At 41.5% G+C, this 24131-nt stretch overlaps 1 protein-coding gene across 1 annotated transcript; it reads left to right on the top strand.

Moving 5' to 3' along the window:
- Nucleotides 1-11076: 11076 nt before the first annotated feature.
- On the top strand, nucleotides 11077-23762 carry LOC306796233 (protein O-GlcNAcase). The gene is made up of 17 exons (XM_079295070.1): nucleotides 11077-11126; nucleotides 13379-13430; nucleotides 15818-15915; nucleotides 16157-16287; nucleotides 16367-16538; nucleotides 16657-16755; nucleotides 17755-18024; nucleotides 18973-19059; nucleotides 19217-19686; nucleotides 19777-19951; nucleotides 20251-20307; nucleotides 20612-20697; nucleotides 20869-20973; nucleotides 21470-21561; nucleotides 21693-21882; nucleotides 22904-23063; nucleotides 23535-23762. Exons 1-17 carry the CDS (start codon nucleotides 11087-11089, stop codon nucleotides 23669-23671), a joined length of 2421 nt encoding a protein of 806 aa, XP_079151196.1. The 5' UTR covers nucleotides 11077-11086; the 3' UTR covers nucleotides 23672-23762.
- Nucleotides 23763-24131: the final 369 nt, after the last annotated feature.

The following is a 24131-nucleotide window of genomic DNA, read 5'->3' as shown; positions in this document are numbered from 1 at the left end:
ATGAATAAGAAATTAATTATTTACATTCTGAGTCACAGAGGAAAAGTGCTTTGGCGAGATATACAATCCTCTTTCAAAGAATAAAGACATTACAAACATACAGTGTAGGCCACTACATCTTTCAGAACTTTTGTCCTCATGGTCTTTAAGATGTTTCTGGTTATAAACGTAATTACAGTACCTGCATTAACTTCTTCATCATTAACTTGAAACAATTCAAAGCACACTGGCCAAAGTCCAGCTGCACGGTCACATGACTCAGCCTCTCTCGAACTCTGTAAATTTAGCTTGAAACACGGATTGAACAGACCCGTTACAATCCAAAGACTAACATGCATCGCCCTGCAAATGTTTCCAAGTACCACACTCCCATAATTCACTGCACAGCCCACCAGGGATGAAGACGAATGCCTTCAAATGTTCGTCCCGATTATATTCCATTCATTCTGCCTGACAAAACAAAAACTGAGACATTCTCAAAATGATTGTATTTGTTTCATCAAAAGATTTACAAAATATTAACAAAAACCTATCCGCTATATTATTTTGGTCTTACCTTGTTGCTGAATGTGAAACGTGACCTCTGAGGTAGCAAAGGCAAACACTGGCACTGCGGCTGTGAAGCCAAAGTCCTCCCGGGTTTCGCGGTTACCACTCCCTCTGGGTCTAAGCTATCAACCACCATGTTGTTCCAGGGTGGGAGGAGTAATGCCTAGATCAGGTGCCTTCCTGGGTTTGTATAGAATTCCTTTGTATTATATTGTATAATACATTTTTATTTCTATTGTTTTGTATTTGGACTGAACAACAACAAGGAAGTACTTGAATAAAGCTCAGTCACATTCATCACTGTTCCAAGCCTTTTTGTTTCAAATGGACAGAAACATAATACATACATTTACACACATTTTCACAACACTGTCACAATAAGAATACAGAGAAGTACAGAGGACTGATAGAGAGCTTCATCACATTGTGCAACAACAATCTCCTGAAGCTCAGTATCAGCAAAACCAATGAGCTTGTGGTGGAAAGCTAGATGAAGGTTAAGTGGGTGACTCATACACACAATTACCTTGGGGGCCAAATCAATGAAAACCTGGACTGGACTCACAACACTGAAGTCCCCTTCAGAAGGGACAGAGCAGAGAACGAGGGACTAAATCAAAGCCATCTTGGATAATCCTTCCCACCCTCTGTACAACAAGCTGTGGCAGATTGGCAGCTTGTTGCAGAGAGAAGAATGAAGGGCAAGATTAAAGCCTGGGAGTTGTTCCCAACACGTGTCGAGGGTCTAAGGATAGAAGATGTTGTTTGCTGTACAGATTGTAAAGCCCCTTGACTCTACATTTGTGCCAAACTAATTCCCTCCAGGTGTTCCTGAGATATTATGTTCACGAGAATGGGATGTTGTATGTTGAAATGTTTTGTGTGCTAACAGCAAAAACAGTATAACATGATGAATTAGTATGTAGTACATAGGGTGTAGAACTGTTATGCAGTAAGTACTCGGGATGAGCCATGTCTTAAATTTAAGAATATTCTCCAAATAGGTCAAACTACATTTCACTGGAATCTGATAAAACATATTCTTTTGAAGTCGAAATAATCAAAAAGATTTCAATTTTTTTGTTGCATAGCAGACCCTTTCACCTCCTCTAAATCGAGTCTTTTGTCCGCTGGTCTCATGGCTCCACAGATAGAATCTTCACCGATAACTGTGGCGACAATCCGTATCGTTTGAAGAACTAGATTTAAAGACAAAAATCACAACAGACAACAATGTTAATATCGAGCTAAATAATTTATGTGATAATAATTTATTTATATATAATATTTGACTGAAGTGTATACAAACTAGTCATGAAACAGCAGTTAGTCTCACCTCCATCAACAAATCCTGCATGTCCAAGTCTGACAGTTGAACAGATGACTCTATTCTCATGTTCAATCCAACAACATAATCTGTTGACACAAAAACATGACATAAAACACATGATGATAAAATGGATAGTTTTCCATTAATATAACTAAGTTTTAAATCATTTTTAATACAACAACAATAATTTATTATGGTTGTTGTATTGTAAACCTAGGGAAGAGCAGCTTAGTTTCTCTTTTTGGCAACAGTTGAAGTAGATCTAAAAAGTCTGAGTCATAACAAATAAAAAAATATAAGATGAAAATAATATATCTGAGATATCAATGAAAAAAAATGCATTTACTTACAAGGCCCTTTTATTGTAGGACGTATAGGCAGAGAAGTTTTGCCAAGATGGTGTTTGATTACATGGAGAGAGGAATACGTAAAGATGAATTCATATTGTGTGAATTACCTTTGCAAATCTGATGTATAAATTCCTCTACATTAAAATATAATAATTTATTATCTGAACGTTAGTTTCATGACATATATACTCAAAATAAAATGAAACACAATTACAATTTCAAACTTCAAACAACAAGGAAAGAAATCAACTTTCAACAACATGATGTCCGTTTCGACTTTTGCTGCTGAAACAAATTTTGCAGATGCAACTTGAACTCAATAGGTGGTGACCAATACTACACTGTAACTAACCACATTAATCACAAGTTAGCCATTAAACAATTACTGTGTTACACATGCCATTCAAATGTATATTTTATCATCAGGTATACTGGCAGTGGCATGTGTTTCAGAGAACAACAGTGTTACGCCTGGATAAAAACTCAGTGAATAAGTTGTATATCTTACCAGTGACTGCAGTAATGTTGACTCCACTGCTTCTGATAATCTCAAACACAGAGAAGACAGTGAATGTGTATTTAGTTCCAGCAGTGAGAGATGAGACTGTGTGAGTTACTGGTCCGTCTCCATCTGGTGCAGTGATGTTTATCTCTGTACCATTAAACTGGAGAATAAAGCTGACATCGGTGTTCACTTTATTCCACTGCAGAGTGATGCTGGTCTCATCTTGTCCTGTTGATCTGAAGCTTCCTGTGTTTGGAGGAGCTGAGTAACAAAAAGAGATGGGAATGAATTTCTCAAAAAAATACGTTAACAAAAACATATTCATGCACCATCTGACCGTTTAAGTTGAAACATTTTGTATCCCATTTTTAACAAAACCTAATGGTGGTCATGATAGACAAAATTGCATGAGCAAGAATGTTGTTGAGTCACATTTTAAACCAACTGTATCCACATCAGGGAGTGTATTTGATGAGACAGATGTAATGTACCATAAACGAGGAAGTCCAAAAAATTCAAAGCACTCTAAGTTGGATTACTTTGGGAAAAGATGGAGTTTAATGTTTTGGCTAATACAGTACATGATTTGAAATTCATAAACTGTATAAGTAGAGAAGCAGGACATTTAGTGCCACAATGGCAGACATAGCAAATACATCTTAGTTTTACACTGTCACACTGAAAATAACGTGAAGGTTTCCTGAGCTACAACAGAGCATCTTTTTTAAATTGTATATCTTACCAGTGACTGCAGCAATGTTGACTCCACTGCTTCTGACGCTCTCAAACACAGAGAAGAGACTGAATGTGTATTTAGTTCCAGCAGTGAGAGATGAGACTGTGTGAGTTACTAGTCCGTCTCCATCTGGTGCAGTGATGTTTATCTCTGTACCATTAAACTGGAGAATAAAGCTGACATTGGTGTTCACTTTATTCCACTGCAGAGTGATGCTGGTCTCATCTTGTCCTGATGATCTGAAGCTTTCTGTGTTTGGAGGAGCTGAGAAAGAAAATAAGCATTGAAGGGTTTTATGAACTCACACAATCTGGGTGTTAAAATAATTAATTCTGCATCACATGAAATTGAATGCCCACAAAGAAAGAAGCAAAAAGTGCAACAGGTGGTGAGCCGGCAAAAATGTTCTATATTTAGAATAGACTTGAACAGATATTGATTTTGTTTTGGTGGGCCTTTCTTTGAGGTGGCTGAAATACATTTTTCTGCTGCCCCCGTCCACATCAGTATGATGCTTTGCTTCCGTGAGGTAACTCCTGTCTGCTTCACTGAGCTGGGAGCGTGCAAACTATCATCTACTGAAGGTAATACACTGATTATGGATAAACACCTCACTCCATCCCATTTCCAAACACCCAAACTAGTCTTTTAAGTTTCATTACTACGAGAAATGAAAAAGTTTATTATGTTGCCGAATACAGTGCTTGATTTGAAATTCAGATTGTTTGTTAGTAGAGAAGCAGAACACTTAGTGACAAAATGATGGTTTCCTGAGTAACAACAGAGCATCTTTTTTAAGTTGTATATCTTACCAGTGACTGCAGCAATGTTGACTCCACTGCTTCTGACGCTCTCAAACACAGAGAAGAGAGTGAATGTGTATTTAGTTCCAGCAGTGAGAGATGAGACTGTGTGAGTTACTGGTCCGTCTCCATCTGGTGCAGTGATGTTTATCTCTGAACCATTAAACTGGAGAATAAAGCTGACATCGGTGTTCACTTTATTCCACTGCAGAGTGATACTGGTCTCATCTTGTCCTGTTGATCTGAAGCCCTCTGCATTGGGGGGAACTGGGACAAAAAGGACAGCTTATAAGACAGTGGGTTGTACAACTAAATCGTAAGACCTTCTGAGAAGTTGTAATCCTATGCAGGCAACTTGTAACTTGTATATAGTCTGTGAGCAGAAATAAGATACATTACTTGTTGTGTAACAGATGAATGGGAAACTGAGGGAGCAGTTATTATCAGACCACCGTCCTGAGTCATTGAACGCTGTGGAGACACATCCCTCTGCGTCAGAGACTGGTTGCCCGTTGGCCCAGTGTCGAAACAGAGAAGAGCTCCCATCAGACCACAGCTTTTCCCGGTGCAGACCGATCCACACAAAGTCCTCTCCTGCCAGGTTGGTGATGGTGACATTGTCTGTCTGATTTCGGATACTGAGAGAGAAACAGCAGCATGATCCTAATCATACCTTATGACTCGTGACTCAGATACAAGTTATTTACGGTCATATCATTAAAGATTAACTTAACTTAGAGGCAAAGCAAGAAAAATAAACAGGAAGAGAGTGATTAAAAGTGTACTGTACCTAGCAAGATCGACATAATTCTCCCTGCAGAATCTCTGAGCTTCTGTCCAATTTGAATATGTGTCAACCTTAACAAAGGATGATGTGTCATTTACCGTACCTGGATAAACAATAAACAACATCAGGATGAAATCACAGACACCCCATTTGCTCATTTTGATTCAGTGGGAAGGAACATTATGTCACCTCCACAAATATAACAAATACATAGAAGTGGCCAGATGTTTTTATAAATAAATAAAATTAAGTCGTGGATCTAATGGGCTTTTTCTTAAGTCTTAACGCGGTCAGAAAACTCACCATTGTAGCACACAAAGGGTCGTCGTCCACTGCAGTCAGTGTTTGCCCAAGTGCCAAATAATCCATACCCAGTAAGAAGCACCACACAGGACGGGTGCACTCCGAAAATGATGGGATAACTGGGATGCCAGTTTCTAAACTCCGTCTCTCCTTCAGCATAAAAGTTGCTGTCAGTCAGGGACCATCTCCAGATGCCCACCAAGTCATCATGGAGACCTATCCAAGCCGCGCCTGTTCAAAGATGTTCATTCACAAATGTTGAATACACATGAAAAGTAAATGATTTTACTGAGTATGACTTAAACTTAAATTATGTGCCTTAAATTATGTGCCTCCTTCATTATTAATTGAGGGCTTTTGTCGTCACATTCCATATTATCACATTTCAATTTGATCAATTCGTAGTAAGATTATCAAAAAAACTTTTGGAAAACGATTTCCCCCTGACTGCTGTGTGTTCTCCATATACTGTATATACACATGATGCATCTGATACCAATATTGAGAACGTGCCTGTGTAGTTTGATGTGGTGCTGATAATGGCGCTGACGTCAGCTGTGCTTTCCGTGGTGGCCAGGTCAGTGTAGACCTGTCTGCAGACGCTCTGCGCTTCAGTCCAGTTCAGTGGTGGGCTCACAAAGACGTACTGACGACTTTGTGCAGAGACAATATAGACCAGTGCTCCTAAAACAAAGCATATTTAGTTTGTCAATTAAAACTTGCTTTTTCACAAGGTATGTTCTCAATGTTCATAAAGTGCATCAAATGAGATTTTTGTAAGCTAACTCATCTAAATAGCTGTGAAAAATAACCCTCCCTCCCCACCCTTTCCTTGACTGGGTTGTGCTGTAGTATAACTAAAAATAAATGCCTCACTTCACATTGATTCACATCTTGTCATTCAGCTTGAGTCGGATCAAGTTTCAGTCCGTCTCAATGAAGCATTGTTTACCGCTCATCCCAGACGACAGAAGGAGAACCAGTTCAACTACCTGGGGGAAACTGAACTATCAAGGCATTGGACTCCAGTAAGATTTGAAAGAAAAGCCACTTTTTAAATAAAATGTGAACGAAATATCAATTGTATTGTATAATCTATTAATTGACTTTCTTAGTCACTGTACCATAATCTTCATTTACGACTTTCTTGTTTGGCAACACCTGAAGTTGTCCTCCCGGATCCATATTCGTCTTCCTTTTACAATCTCTTTATTTTTGTCATCCTGATTGTCCATACTGTAATTTCCTTATGTTGGTTATTCTGTACACACATCTATTGCATGTCTGTTCGTCCGAGGAGAGGGATACTTTCCTTGTGTGTCTTCTTGAGGTTTATTCCATTTTTTCTTTGTTACAACTGATTAATTAACAAACAATAAGTTGTCCTCTTTTTTTCTCAGTTCCACCCAAGGCAGAAATACCTATATGCAGCACTGAGTGAAGAATGTTTAAGTTAAAAAGACAGCCAAAATAATCAAACAAGAGGCACCAACCTGTGAGCACAAAGATGATCAGCCCATAATCCATGAGTTAAATCTTTAAAAAAACAAAACATGCATTTCAATAAATAATTCCGTTAATTAATTCCGTCCAAAATATGTAAACCAACTCCATTCATCGTTCATTTGAGATACCATTAACTCTTTTACCTCTTCCAGCCTAAAAGTACAGTCCTTCCAACGCTCCTGTGTACCGTGTGCTGCTTGTACAGAAACAAAGTACTTGTTTGATGTGTATCCGTGCTCAGCTGCTATGACAAAGACAACCTTGTTTGAAGAATCAGGAAGTAAAAGGCAAAGCTGCTAATTTGCTGTGTTTATGATTTTCTTCAGAATGCACAGACAAAAAAAAAAAGATATGCAGATCTGGCCCAACCGGTCTACTTAGAGTGCAAATCCTTTATCTCACGCTACAAAGCACAGGACGGTGTCTATTGTCATTTACAATCACTGGCTGTCATGAATATCATAAATGTCACCAAATCATAAAAGTAACACTTACTTTAGTGAAACGTCTTCCTCTTTAGAAACATGATGCTCGTCTTATCGTTACTCAGGTTCGAACAATTTCCTGCTTACTGTAAATACCGTATGCTGTTCCTGCAGGTTGCTACATTACCTAAAGCCAACTTGGTCTTCTCAATTCACCCTTTATGTGAAGTAAAATCATACTATAATCATTCCTGCAAAAACTTCATCCGAAAGCCTGAGTCTGTATAAAGTAATGATTAAACTGCTATTAAATGTATGAGGTCTCTGCTTCGAGGAAGTAGTTAGCCACAGATACGATGGGATTCCCCCTGGTCCTCTCTTGCAGGTCTGTGAGGGAAAAAGGGTTTTCCGTTGAGATCTTCTGATGTGTGAAAACTGAAGCATTATTAATCCTCTCTTTAACTAAAAATTGTTCCACGTTTCGAGGGGGTAACTTTAAATATAGTAACAACTGAAAAAATAGGTCCCACATTTTCATTTTATTATTATGGCACTCTGAGAGGAGGTTTGGAGTTACAGTGCTTCCTTGTGAACTACATGGCCACTAAAACACTGTGGACTACCTAAAATATCCACAAAATATACTACATTACATTGTACAATACATCTATGATTCTTGATAAATCTATCATTAACATATTATTATAATGTGTACATTACTTTTAGTAACAGCTCTGTACAATCTATTTTCACAGTTTAATGAGAATGTTGTGAGGGGAACTGTGTCAGACATAATCACCATTACCGTCCAGTGTACACGTTGGTATTTGATGCAGACACATCATAATTTGATGAAACATGATGTATGTGTTAGTGTCCAACATAGTCCGTAACATATCTTTACAGTATATTGTGTCCTTGAAACCGCTGGATGAAAAGTAAATAAAAACCAGAATCAAACAATAATATAATAATACGTTTTTACCCCTGTAATATTACACAATACTTGAAATAAATGCAGTTCAATATCAGATTCCAACACATCTGTGTCGTGTCTGATGCTCTACTGCCTCTTGTGGTTAGGCCTGGGTCTGCAGGTTCTCCTTTACATCGTGTACTCCCATAAAGTGGCAGACCAGAGGTCCAGGTCAGCCACACGATTCCCCGACGGCTCAAGGGGATTCACTGCCTTGCTTTAAGAATATGGAGAGCTTTAGTCACCTGACTGAAGAGCGGTCTGTGAGGACAACAAACCATGCAACCTGATGTTGTCTGGATGTGTTTTCCACTTCCTATGTCTGTTCTGTACTCACCTTGTTTGTGTTTTTGGCAAGGTTGCTGAAGCATTTCTCCTCAGAGAGCAACTGGCCCATGATGGCCAGAGCGGTCTACTCATGCTTCATGGAGGTCTACTCCTCCTGCAGCTTCGCTGTACCGGCTAGAAGCTTCTGATTCAGGTCCTGATCCACTCACAGACACACACACACAAATAGAGATTTATGGACACATGAAAGCCAAAGAGTATCCATACCCTTTTTAACAAGTAGGACATTACAAAATAAGGACTATAAACAAAATACATCAATGTGTTTCAATAAAAGTGTCCATAATCATGTGAAAAAACCATGTATATGTTCATATACGGGCACGGTGGTGTAAAATTGCATAAGTATTTTCCTGGTTTTCAAGGTTGCATTACAGTAAAGGGACGTCATCTTCTGAACTTACCGGACTGTTTTATCTGTTCTGTTATTTTCCTTTAGCTAATTAAGCTCGTCATTACATCCACACCACTGATCATTATTTATCAAAAATGTGATTGTGTAAATAATTTAACCCTACAATATTGGTATTTGGTCAAATATATTGTGATATTTAATTGTTCTCCTTTATCTCCCAGCACAATGATCTGCTGTGATTTAACCCTCTGATGTGGCACCGGTGTAATTAATTATAATTCCAGCAAGGGGTGCTCAGAGTCAGATTTATACAGTATCCTATTAATTCACAATAATACCATAGTAAATGTACAAGGGTATTAGACACATATCCAGTGGTAATACAACAAGGGCAGAAAAGGAAGACAGCACATTAGCCTTATAGATTGAAAAATAAAATACAGTTTGGGGGCTATAATCCTGATAGTTTTTAAAACAGTAAAGTAAAGGTATTTTGTAGATAGAGGTGTGCATTTTTCAAGCATCCAGAGCACAGATAAAGATCAATTCAGCCACCCCACCTACATCTAAAAATTTGCCAAATTATTCAGATGTGAAAAATGAGGCTGTGACGAAATGGCCAATGTCTGTGATTAACACACACCTTGCTCATCTTGTTTACAGGAGGACAGTGCGCCTGCGCGGACCGGAGACTGGAAGCGGAGGCAGATGCTGTCTTCACGGATACCGTAAAAATCGGAATTATGAGATTAACACTGAAACGACAGATAGAAATGTTCGGTAGATGAGCAAGTCGGCATTTTCTCTTAACAGGAGAGTGAAAAATTGTTCAGAAGTTGCATTATTTACCAATCATAGCTAGCTACATTTATTTTATGAATGAACTATATGTGTGAAACAATATTTGGTTCATGCTGAACATGTATTAGAAATGTTGTATAGAAATAGAGGTTATTTTTAGAAATACATTTAAATCTCATATCTTGAATGTTTGTTTGTTCACACTTGAATGGTAACAAATGTTTCTAGTGTCTGCCTTTAAGTAATGTAAGATAATCTTTACATGGTAAAATGAGTGTAGTGTTCCCTTCTGTTTTAGCTTCATCCTGCTGCTTTTCTATTCACCAAATTAGCTATACTATAATCACAAAATGCTGTATCGAAAAATAAAATAGACTTAATTATAAACTTGCATACATTGTATTATGCAAATAATTGGCGTTATCTCGCCTAAAAGTTAGTGGACTGACCACTGAATGAAGTGATTAACGTTACGTTTAACTTAACAGTTCGTGTCACTTTAACCTAGCTACGGTAAAAGTATGTATGTGTTTCTGTATTGAGTTATTCTGCCCCCTGCTGGCCTAAATAGATAAGTACAGGTCCATATTCCTTCATGTGTTACGGGCATAGACGGTCCCAGTAAGCCAGGTCAGTGACAGTAGACAGCAGGGCCGTTGAAGTGACTCGCCTAAATGGATACAGTCGTTATTATTAATGTTACTAGATTCACCTGTGCTTTTCAGATGTCAAAATATCTGCCATGAAAAACGTCTATTGCCCTGCACTTTTGAGGTATTAGTGTATAGCTCATCAAATGACAAACAGTATCATATTTAGTATTTTTTTGATTGATGTATCTGCTCGCCTCTTCATTACATTTTGAAAACGTCTTTATGCCTATTTCACGGTCATGTCTCCTTATTTTAGCCTATTTTATTGTTTAATTCTGCGGTTTTATTGTAAAAATACTTCACTTTGTTAACATATCCTATATACAATAATATTTAACAATAAACCTAACTTCTGTCACCACAGCAGAAAGTAAGATAGGTATATCTCTATTATAATTTTCGCTGTATTAAATCAACCACCAAACGAGCTCTTTCTCAGGGTGACTTTTGTTATTAGGTTTCATGAGCGTTTAGCGCTAGAAAACAGGTGCTTCCGCTGAGCACGTGAACGCAGCACGAGAGCCCCAGCGTTGTAGAGGGGAAACGAGGAGGTGGAGGCGCACCGAGGAGAAGCATGAAGAATATCCCCGGTGTCTAAGCTCACAGACGGGGAGAGCATCTCGTCCTCCGCGGAGGGAGGCAGCGGGGCAGAGGACAGCATGGAGGAGAAGAAGCAGTTTATTTGTGGGGTGGTGGAAGGTAAGAACGACCGACTTCATTATTGACATCCTGTTAGATCATGTGATTTTTTTTTTTCTTCCCTATGGGGCATGATTTTGAACAGACCACCGTTTGACCTACATTTCAGCATTGTTTTGCCACCGTCTGCAGGGGACGAAGGGCGCGGGAGTGGTAACGTGTGTATGAACACAGATGGGATGTAAAGGTCTTTATGAGATGATGTGGTGGAGATTAGCCAGGCTTGAAGTGGAGATCAAAGAGCAGGCGGTGAAAAGGATTCAGTAATGTCTGGCTCAAAGGCTGCAGCCTAAAGAAATGAAATACTGGTGGTAATGAAGATGCTGACAGTGGTAATGAGGAAGGTGTGATGACTATTGACAATAATGGTGAAGGCAAAGATGATGATTGAGATGGTAATTATGATAATGACGGCTGGAGACTGGGACGATATTGTTGGGATGACATGACAGCAGGGATGCTGATGGAGATGCTGTGACAGGATAGTCGTGGTGATGATAATGATGAGACTATGAATGAAGACTATTTGAGAGCTTCAATCAAATAAATGAAAATGAAGATTGATTATGTTGAATGTGATGAGGATAGTGCTGACAAAGAACAGGAGAGGATGACCACAACAATAACAGTGTTGGTAGTAGTAACATTAATGACAATGACAACGCAGTTTACAATTACTGCAGACGATGGCGAAGAAGAAATTCATGATGGTAATTCCAAAAGAAGGTAGGTGGTAATTGTGACATACCTGTGCCTTTACCTACCCTCTCACCTCACAAACGCACACACAAAATATGAAGAAATTAGGCGGCAAATATACAAACAAAATACAAAAAGAAATATTGTTTTTTGTGGAAAAATCAACAACAATCCAGAATCCTGAATAGCGAGAACAGGTGAAAAAACAGATCTATTCTCATCATTTCTGTCAGCTTCACCTTTGAATCTCTAAATCATCAAAAGACTGCACAAATAAAACAATATATAAATATATATATTCAATGCTAACTTTTGTTACTTTTTATAGTGCAGTCTCGATACCACGCTAAACTGGGTTGCGTAATTATGGAGATGATTAGGTGCCTTGTCAAAACTGTTGGCAATGTTTACAAAGGATCCATATAATGCTGAAAATTAAGTGGAAATATGCCTGTCAGTTTTTTTTATTGCTAATTATTTGAATAATTAAGTCTATGACATGTGAGACAATAGTGAAAAATGCACATTTCAAGTTACCAGAGCCAAAGGTGACAACTTTAAATGTATAGCTTTGTCGGACCAACAAGTCCAAAACACGCACATTCCCAAACATCCAACGAACACAGTGTTATAGAACAGAGTACAGCAGCAAACCCCCATGTTTGGGAAGGTAAAATGCAATGCAAATGTCTTGCATTTCTTGTTCGTAAATGACTCAAACAAATATTGATTCTTAAAATTTTTGCAAAATATTTTAATTAAATTGTTTCAACACTCATTTTCCAGCTCTATAATGCTGATATAATCTGGTGTCACAGCCCGTTGGGTTGTGTTCATTGTGGGAATATATATTGCAATGATATTGAAAGTATGACAGATCATGCAGCTTTAACACACACACACACACACACACATACACACACACCATATGTGTGTGTTTCTCAGTCCAATATGGTGGCACCCAATAGAGTTAGTATATAGGTCTGGCTCGGAGCACTCTGCAGGACACACACAGGTGTCATACACATGCACACCAAAAGGCCATGTGCATGCAGGAGAAAGCAGTCTGGATTGTTGGTAGATCAGATTCACGTCTCACTATGGTATACATACTGTACACACGTGCACATGCACGGACATAGACGCACACGCGGAAACAGACACACATTGCAGACTTATTCAAACACACAAAGGAGGGAGCGGGACACTGGAGATGCTCCCATTTCTAAATATAGAACATGTGATGGAGAGTGTAGCTGGAGGTGATTTTTGCCTCTGCCAAACACAGAGGGGATGTGACCAAGCGAGCGCTGGAAGAGCTTGCATCGTTTTATGTGCCCATACATTCAGAACTGTAGCTGTGTCCAGTAGCTGCTAACTGTCCAGTTTGTGATTAATTGCTGCAGAGCTTGGTTCTAAAAAAAATGGTGGAGTCATACATACGATATATGCTTTGGAATGCCACGGTGCATATGTCTGTTTGGATATGAAATGCGTGGGGAAATCTGCATTTGCAGCAAAGATAAAGCCATATGTATTTTTTTACTCCACAGGTTTCTATGGGCGGCCTTGGACTATCGATCAGAGGAAGGTTCTCTTCCAATGGTAAGCCCGTCAACTGTAATGAACCTGGTGTCTACAGGCCTGCATGTACTGTTCTGTATGTGAGGACATGCATAAGTCTTGTTAACCTCGTCGCGTGGTTGTCAAAATAGCGACGACATGACATAATAGCGTGAAAGCTCAGGAGCTACTGACCTGACGCCTGTGGGCTGAATCCAGTTGCACGCCTCTACATCAGTGCCAGGCAGACCTGAGAGAAATCACTGATGCAGAATGACTCCACAGCAAAGGGCAGGCTCATCCTCAGTCCCGAGGCTCAGTTCTGGATGACAGAAAGGGGAGAGGGAGGGGCAGATGCTGCATTTTGTTATAGTGGAAGGAGAAAGAGGATGAAAGATGGGCTGAAATATCTCAAACACTGTAAGGATTGCGAGGTAATATTGCACAGACATTCAGGGTCCCCATAGGATGAATCCTAATGATGTTGGCAGTCCCCTGACTTTTCCTCTAGCGGCAACATGAGGTTAACATTTGTGGTACCGTCTCAGTCAATTCTGTTTCCCCAAGGATGAATCATAATCACGTTGGTGATCATTTTGCATCTACTGCCATCATCAGTCTATATCTATAATTTCTATGTCACGGTCAATTTCTATAAAGTCCAGCCTCAGCTGTAGCGCCAGGCCTTTTGATGTTCAGAATCTTAAAGTCCGTTCATTTAACAGGACAAATATTCACTGTTTTCCTCCAGATAGCGATGCTTGGGGTTGAAAAGCCTCTGAAGGTTAAGATGACCATGGGTCACTAAAACTCGAGCACGCTCTGCCTTGTTAAAACCTATGAATGAATGGTAATAAAAACAAATTATTCACCACGTCCTTAAACTGGTATCAGTACATTCATATCATCCTAACACAGAATGCATGTGTCCTCGTAGTCTTTACAGAGGGAAGCCTTGGCTGTGCCCGAGGTTCTTTATTTAGCGACATCTTTTTTTCCATGCAGAGACCTTCACACCAGGGAGCTGCTCAGCACAGCCACACTCTGTGTGGAGCGATACCAGTGGAGTGCCATAATAGGCATCATGGCAGCATAACAAATGTGAACAAAACTAGATCAAATCAGCATCCAAGAAGTCAGCAGGGTCATGCGTCAAGTCTCTTTGAGTCTTGACTAAACAAAACCAAGGCAGCTCCTTCTTCAGACTGCCACAGTTTCATCCACCAAAGAGACACAAGCTCTTTCAGCTGGAATCAGCTCGCTGTTATTTCCAGGACAGTGAACTACAGGGGAACACTGAAAGATCATTTCCTCGTGAAAAATAAATTCATGAAAACTACAGCAGTGATGTGGCATTCCATTTTCATGGACATTTATATTACCCCATGTTTACACCTTGTACTTAGTAGGGGACCAATTCATTGTTGATGGCACACTGATCTCACAAACGAGTGAAGCGACGTACATCCCTGTTGGGAACTGTGACACAGTTTTGTAGTTCAACAGCCAATAGCAACAGCCGACTACATCCCCGGAGATACGTTGTTTCCTCTGCTCTTAAAGATACAGACCAAATCATTGTCATGTTATGATAAATAGTATAATTTATATTGTAGAAACATACAATCAGTCACTAAAACCAAGTCACTATAATGTGGCCCTAAATGTCTATTGATTTTCAGGTGATACATGCATTACCATGAGGAAGTCATTCAGCTGAGTGTGTGCGCTCCAGGCTTATTTATAGATCGTCTTTTATAAAATAAAGTGTGGGGTGGAGGCAAAATTCATACAATGAGTGTTGCATAAGTTTGGCACATTAGGGTTGCGAGTGTGAATATGTGTGCAGTATGTGTGTATGTGTCTGTTTTGTGTGTTTTGAAGGAGGTAGGTTGCAGCTCTGTGGAGGCGACTTGCATACCATCTGTCCAGGAAGAGAAGCAGGGAGAGAGTGAGAACACGGTCCACCCACGAATGACAAAGATGATAAGAGCTGGTCCATGTCCAGAGAGAGCAATAGTCATGTTTGTGTGTGTGTGTGTGTGTGTGTGTTTGTGTGTGTGTGATGCAGCTATTGTTTCACTTCTAGTACTATGCTCTATTTATAATTCAGGAGGTCATTTCCTGTAACTGAGGCGGCCATGGAGCCCCACGATCAATACAGTGGATCTATGTTTTTCTGTTGTTGTTTTTTCCCTCCATCTGTCATTGCCTCTCTCTCAGCTTCCCCTCACTCTCTCCGGGGAGACCAAGCTGAGCATATGGCTTCATATATATATATATATATATATAAAATCAAGCTACTGTCAAAAGTGGTTGCTGACTCCCTTGTTGCAGATTCACAGATTTCGCAATGAAATGACTTAACCCGACACTTCAGTAAGAGGTTCCCTCGCCTTACCTCCCCTGCTAATGTCTTTCTGTGCCAGGATGCAAAGTTGGGGGTTGAACACCTACTTGTACGGCCCGAAGGATGACCTGAAGCACAGACTCTTGTGGAGAGAAGTCTACTCTCATGAAGAGGAGGGTAAGAACATGTGTGCATCCAAGTCATACCAAGTTTGATGAGTTGCCGGCTGACTGCAGACTAGAGCCTAACTTCTTTCAGATCTGTACCAGGACTACCCGAGGACATTGGGCAGTTCAATGCTCAGATATTTGTAATCGTAGTTTCAGCATTTTTGGAAAGGCCTGGCGACTGAGTCTCATTATGTCGCATTTTGAATTTCAAATTCAAGACATTGCCTCTCCTCCCCTCCTGCTCTTAGGTCAGTTGCGTACTCTTATTAGGGAGGCCCAGTCGAGAGGCCAGAGGTTTGTTTACGCCCTGTCTCCCGGTCAGGACATTGTCTTCTCATCTTCCTGTGACCTGACGCTACTCAAACGCAAGCTGAGACAGGTATGTGACTCAGTGAGATAACGATTAAAACTGTCTGTTTTTCTCTCTCTCACACACACAACCTCTTCTCTCCCTCCAGGTATCAGACCTGGGTTGCCAGGCATTCGCCATTCTGTTTGATGACATCGATCACTCCATGTGTCAGGCCGACAGCGAGGCCTTTTCGTCATTCGCCCATGCTCAGGTCACTGTAACCAATGACATCTATCGGTTCTTGGGAGAACCACCCGTCTTCCTATTCTGCCCTACAGGTAGGAGCACTGAGCTGAGTAGCATGAGAATGTTTGTGGCGCACAGGACCTTGTAAAGTGTGACACGGGCAGATATTTACTGATAATGAAACATACCTCTGTTTCTCTCTCCCTGTAGAGTACTGTGGTTCTCTGTGTTCTCCCAGTGTCTCAAAGTCTCCCTACCTGCAGACTATTGGAGAGGATCTGCTCCCCAACATAACAGTGATATGGACGGGTGAGACGCATACAAGTGTTAGCATGAACACAAAATCTATTGAGATGAATTACAGGATTTTAAACAATTATAATTGTCAGAAATCCATGATCTAAATGATGATGTGGCTGTATTCCTGCAGACATAAACCAGAGTCCGTTTTCTACTGTAGGTCTCATTAGTTGACCTGCAACCTCTTGGCTAATATAAGCGCACACAACCTCCTCTAAAGACCAGAAAACGATTTAAATGCACATCCGCCCTCACCACATGGAACTACCGTAGAAACACACATGTACACACTTGTCATCTACTGTCTTTCAGTTCTTCTGATATGTTTCTAACTCTTTGTGAGCTAGGTGGAGGTAGAAAGAGTACTACAACGCCAGCAACATGAGCCCTAACGTCCAAACCAACAGTTCCATTTCCATAGAAGGCACTTGGCAGCCTGTGCATACAATAATAAATAGCCGATACAACATTCCTCAGTGTAGCCTCACTAAAATGAACCCCCAAAAAAAGACGAAATTCAAGACGATTAAACGGAAATGAACAACAATAAATGATCAACAGCACCAAGGCAACAACACGGAGATGTAGCCACAGTATAAACTCCACAGCGGCTGCAGCCAGAAACACACATTTCAGCAAAGGAGTGCAGCGCACACACACAACGGTCTGTTGCGTGGCAACAAAGCGGTTGTTGGCATTCTCATTTGGAGAGAGAGTTCAGTGAGTTTGTTGTACTCGTCTGTCTGAACGTCATTCAGTTAGTCTTGAGCATCAGCTAGCCCTCTTCAATCTGGTCTGGCTTCAACTGCTGGACTCATTCATTCTCATTACAAAATGCAACCAGTCCACTTAGCCTCTCTGGTCCCAGTTTCTCTGTCCCACTGCACCAACTTGTTAATTTAAGTCCCCCTTTGTCTCCCTCAGATGTGTTTCTTAACCTTTTAGGCTCCCACTTTTTCCCTTCCCTTCCCTTTTTTGAACCTTTTCTCTCCACCCTCGGCCCCACAGGCAGTAAGGTCATCTCCAGGAAGCTGTCTGTCGACTGCCTGGCAGAGGTGGAGTCTGTGCTCCAGCGCCCTCCGCTCATCTGGGACAACCTGCACGCCAATGACTATGACTCCAGACGTCTCTTCTTGGGGCCTTTTAAGGGCAGAGATCCTCAGCTGAGGAGCCACCTGAGAGGCCTCTTACTCAACCCCAACTGCGAGTTTGAAGCCAATTACATCCCTCTCCATTCGCTGGGGAGCTGGTACAGAGCTGGGAAAGAGGAGAGGAAAGGTGAGAGGGATGCAACGATGGGGCAGAAAGGCTTAATGAGCAGATGGAAGGGAGGAGGAAGTAGCAGTAATGAGACAGGAGATGTCCCAAGTTAATAAACTAATATTGGCTCTGCCAGATCAGAGCCATGTACAGTTAGTCCCATTGCTTCCTGTGTAACGAGCCAGTGTTGCTTGGCAACTCACACAATTTTGTCTGATATTACTGCATCTGTTGTCCTGGACAAAGTTACTCAATAAGCAGTTTTAGTCACAGAATAAAAATATTTCCCTTAATACTGAGTTGCACAATTCCCCAATTGCTTTACATTTGAAGTATACTGTGAAACCTTGTGTTCTTTAGGATAGTGGAGCTGTACTAGTAATAGCATCACCGTAATGGACGTCTGGTTCACATTTGCATTAGATTTTACTGTCGCAGTCAAATTCATGAGAATTCCACCAGAGAAAGAAAGAGCACACGAGGGAGTTGGATGAAGAAAACCACCGTCGAGTGTGACATTGTTCTAGAAACGAGCGTGGAGAGTCAGCGATGGAGGAATAATTGTGCAGTGCGATGAAGGAAGAAATGAGAAGCGAGGAAGGAGAAATGAGGCGTAGGGCTGTGAGGGGGGGGGGGGGGGTGGGTAGTGTGAAGTAATTACTTTTTGAGTGAGAGGGATTGAACTTTATGATTTGTAGTGCTGTACAAATTTGACTGAAATGATCTAAAAACAGGAAGTACAGACCAGCAAGATACGTTGTGTATTTTCAGATAAGGGAGAAGTATGTGTGGTATGTGTGGTATGTGTGTGTCTGGGGAGGTTTTTCCACCGAAACCCGTCCAACTGGAATGTAATGAACATCACAGACTGATAGCGCAAAGGAATTTAAGAGTGTTTTTCTTTACTGTGTGAATATGAGTAATTTAGTATCCTCATATAATAACACAATTCTATTTATGCTCTAGATGAGGAGTGTGAATACTGTCCTGATAGAGCTCTGTCTGATGCACTACATGATTGGATGGAGGAACTCAACCAACCACTACAAGCAGGTAAAACACTATGATTTGGTGCTCTGTCACAAATAATCTACCTGCTCAGTCACCGTCATCACCCCTTTTGTAGCTTAACTGCAATGTTTCAGCACTGTTGACCACAAACTGAATTTTTGAAGGTTGCCACATATTAAAATGTCTTTTATCATTACAGGTCGGCAGAGCACACGAGCCGACCAGCGTTCCTCCGCTTCAACAACTCGCTGCAAAACTCCGGACAGATCCGACTGCCCTTCCACCCTTAGAGGATCATCTGCCATTGCCAAGCTCCCAGTTTTCCCCCTGAACTCCAGTTCACCTCCGCCGTCACCAGTCAAGGGGGAGACGGAGGGAGGAGAGGGGGAAAGGAAGAGGTCAAACCAGCCGCGTCAACCCAATCACCAAACTCAAGGATCCAGGCCTGGCGCACCCTCTGGCGGAGGCAGGGGACCGAAGGCCCAGGGCTGGGGGCTCTGTGGTGGGAAGGGCCTACTAAGTGAGTCCCAGGTGTGGCTGCTGGTTGGTCTGTATTATCTGCCCCATGAGCATGGCCCGTCTGCCCAGAAACTGCTGCAGGACCTGAACTGGCTGAAAGCAAACTGCCACCTGGTCAGCGCCAACAGCAAGAAGACACCGCCTCAGAAGGTCGGTGTCTGTTTTGTGTAGATTTTAGTGTTGTGTAGCGCATGATTCATAAATGTGAGGGTATTTTGTACTTTGTCTGCGTGTCCTCAGATCGACGAGTGGCGTGGCCGCTCCTCCAGGGTCCTGTCCCTGTGTGAAGACATCGCACAGCTCCACTGCAGCGTGGTGGGGGGGGCCAACAGGGCTGTGCTCTATGACCTTTACCCTTATGTGTGGGACCTGAGGAACATGGCTCTGGTGGCAAAAGCATTCATATGCTGGCTGGGTGAGTATAAGAGAATAAGTAAACCATTGGAATACAGAATAATATGTGTTTGACTGTATTGTACTACAATACTTATACGATAATAAGTTAATTAAAATGTATGAATACATATATATATAGTATAGTGTTATACCAATAGTATGTTATGGTATACTACTCAATAATACTTAAAGTGTAGCATATCCTAGCTCAGTATACTATAATGTTATGTAGTATACTATAGCCTATGCTCTTCTCTTCTTTGTTATACTACCATACTATACATGATCTAACCCCACCCACTCACCTGTCTCACTCAGATGGACGAGTGTTGACTGACAGCTCCACCATGGACACCTGGAAGAACTGCTTCCACTGTAAGTAGGCATGACCTTTGAACTCTTTGTCTCCCTGTCTACACCTGAAACAACTACCGGTAACTACAAGCAATTCCAATTACCTTCGTGAAGCTCAGCAGGTAATAGTGCAGTGAAAGCTGAACCACCACGTATGCTTCAAATATTTATTTGGGAGCTGTAATGCTGCAAAACAGTAAACTTCTACGCTGGCATGAAGATGTAAACCTGATTTAACTGCAATAATTTACCGTCCGCACTGGCTTCTTATTGGCCCTAACCACATGATGTCACCCGACTGACATTCGGTTCTGGTTTGTGGTAGGGTGTGGGAAGACCACGGGGGCAGACCTGCTGGGATTGGAATCAGAACCGTGGGCGTTCAAAGGGGGCGTGTCTGGGGAGGTGCAGGTAGGGGGTGTGTTTGTATAACATGTCATTTTCCATCGTTTTTTTTAAATTAATCTTGTTTGTTTTTTACTGTGCATGTTTTTATTCTTAAATTATTAATATGTGTCATTGAAGTTCAATCCTTTCATAACTGCTTAACGTCCGTGTTTGTTTTTGTGTGTTTGTGTGTAGATGCTTCTCCCAATAGGCAGCAGCAATGAACTCTTCACTCATCCTCCTCCTCTCTTCCCAACCTCTCGTCTCTACAACGTGAGGCCCTACCACGGCAAGGACAAGGTACACCGACACGTTATCGGTTCACACTTCACGACAGGATCATTTATGGAATATCATGGAAGTCAAAGAAGTGTGTTCAAGATAGGGAATATTTAGTTTGTACAGTTACAATCACTGCAAAATGTTAGCATAGCTGCTGTGGAAACCACACTATTCACCCCTTCAGAAAAAAGGGAAACGAACCAGGAAGGAAGATCTTTTTTTTTTGGTCATGCATAAACTCTGACTTAGTGATGGAAAGTCATGGAAAATTTATGGAATTTTCTGCAAGAAATGGAGAAATGTTGCAAACGTAGAGTTCTTAAAGCACCCAGATTATTCAGTCACCTGCAGATTTACATACTATTGTGGTGAAACAAATGGCCTAATAGTCCGGGGCATGAAATCAGTCATCTCTCCAAATGACAATATTTTGAAAATGTTTTTTCCCATTTTGTGTGTGTGCGGTTGTTGCGTGTGTGCGGTTGTTGCGTGTGTGCGGTTGTTGCATGTGTAGTTGGAGTTGTATCGGATGGTGCGCCAACTCCACCTGAGGACTCAGGGTGGCCAAGAGTCCAGTGTTGCTCACCCAGATGTCATAGGAGACAGGTGTGTTTGAGAGATGGAAAGGAGAAAGAGTAATCGTCTGCATGGCAAAACACATCCTCAATGGATATTTATCGTATTTGAATACTATACTCACATATTTGTCAACGACTAGTGTCTTTTCATTTCCGTAGATGTCTTGGACCATGCCTGGCGATGTGCCCCGAGTACTGTTTCATCCTGGAGGATGAGCTGGGTGTGTGCGGCTGTGTGTTGGGCATCTTCGATGTCCGCTCGTTTACCAAGCGGTGCCAGGCCAGCTGGATACCTGCCATGAGGGACAAATACCCACCTAAAGGGGGCAACACACTCCCCAACACACAGGTGAATATGTGGAGTCGAAGAAATCATTGAACGACGAGTGTAACGGGCAGACATACACACACAGAGTTATAAACATACAGGTGAAAGGATGCACACAAATGTTTTGACGTACCTGTAATTACACCATCTGGATCCCTCTGTGACGGACTAATAACCCCCTCTTTATTGATCAGACATATGAAGTCATTTAAAATAAGTACACCGTTGTGAATATAGGACATTTCACTGACATTAGTACAGCATCTTTGTTGAAGATGGGAGGCGACAACACACTTGGTTACAGTGTTGCTCATCATGACAAACTGATCTCAAGCAAAGAGCCAAACAGACCCGGTGGTGAGCAACACCGCCGGCTCCGTCAGTGCCTGACATCTGCGGAGGACTCATTTGACCAGTGCGTGCGTCATGGTGCACACTGACATCATTCACACTGCAGCCCCAGGTGTATGTAGGTAGAAGTGTTTGCATGGCATCTGTTCCTGCTTTACCAGCCATGGGAACATAACAGCAGGATTTTTATGTCATTACTTTTCTTCCTCGTGTCACTGACTCTGAATATGTGTGCTATATGTTTTATATAACGCATGTTTCGTGAACAACTCAGACAGGAAGTACGTTAGACGGATCACAGAAGTCTGTCTGCAAAATAAAAGCAGCGGATACAGCAGAGGCTGTTGATACAAGGCATTTAAATTTAGCTAAAACAATTTGAATTTACAATGATTATTCGTCTCTTTAGTGTCTGTATATCATTTTGTTGGGTAACTTGACACTAGTTTGTGTTCTTATAAGGTGCAATCGATCAAATATGGCTCCTTAGTAGCATCTAGTGGCAGCTGTTGAAAACTACAGCAACAAAGGAATATGCATGGCAAACGCTTCTCCACAATCCTCCATCAAACGAACTCTGACAAGACAAATGCCCAATCAAATAAGCTGAATAGGACAAAGTGAACTTCCAGGACTTTACCTTATCAGTAACACATTGTGAGAATGACCTTGTGTCCTTTCCTCTGTGTAGGACTTGATCAAGCTGATGGAGGAGGACCAGGGCGAGTACCCCGACACTCTCCTATATCACTTCCCCTCTCAACTGCGACTGGACGCCCTGCCGGAGCTGGTGGACGTCAGCGTCAGCCGCACCTTGCTCACCGCCCTCCTCGCTGCGCTCAAGGCCAACGGTAAGGACAGGGTGTGGAGCCATTGACCGTCGCTTCTGAAAAAAACAAATATGAAAGTGCAGTATATGGTAGATAATGAAATGTTGTGGAAAATATTTACATACCTCTGTGCAGCATGCGAAACCTTGTCTGGGGGGGGGCTCGAGTTCGATATTAAGGTTAATGCTCACCGGCTCAAAGCTAAACAGAAGAGCAAAAACGTCAAGCTGCCTGTAGATGTTTTCAACCATTACATTCAGTTGTTTTGATTATGTGTTGGCTTGCCTGCTGACATTAGCCCTGAATGTTGAATTTCTGTGCTTTTCAAACTTTCCTTGACAGGCTTCCTCAGACTAACCGGTTCTCTACGATGCATTTCTTCTTTTATGAACCTCTGCCTTTACCTCATGTACAAGAGTATTTGTCTGCTGGGGGAAAGATCTTCATTTGACCTGAACATGTTTCATGACCATTTCTCTTCTGTGTGTATAGGATCTCAGGGTGTGTTCTGCGAGGTGCAGCCGACAGACCGTCACAGGCTGGAGTTCTTGACTAAACTGGGCTTCCTGGAGATCCTCAGAGGAGAAGCCAGGAGCAGAGAGGGAGTGGTGCTGGGGAGGATGCTCTGAAAATAAACTCACACACCACCAGACACTTGCAACCAAACGGTAGATACACAGAGGCACCTGCACACACAGATAGATGTTAGAAATACAGTATGTCCAGTACAGCAGAGAGACACGGGATCTGTATTATCTCCGTCAAGAGGTGAAGTTATTGGTTTTTTTAAAGGGACATTCCTGGATTCCTTTGAATCTGTGTGGCAGCAGTAACGGGGATACAACCTGAGCTTTCTGAAGGATTTACAAAAACACAAAATAAGCTTAGAGTTTAAACCTTCAGCAGAGCTGTGCTAATCTTTCCCGGATTCAAACCCCTGGCTACGGATTACAAGATTTAGTCGTGTTCCAAGGAAGTCGACAACGGAATAGTTTAATGTGCGAGCAGAGCAGTAGATCGCGGCAGCTATATTTGGTTGAACTGGCTTTCGTAAATATTTTTGCATTTCATAACGACAATGGATCAGAC

This window comes from Melanostigma gelatinosum (genome assembly GCF_949748355.1).
Source record: "Melanostigma gelatinosum genome assembly, chromosome: 23".
Taxonomy (NCBI): Eukaryota; Metazoa; Chordata; class Actinopteri; order Perciformes; family Zoarcidae; genus Melanostigma; species Melanostigma gelatinosum.
Note: the sequence above shows the minus strand (reverse complement) of the source record. Positions and strands in the feature narration are given on the sequence as shown.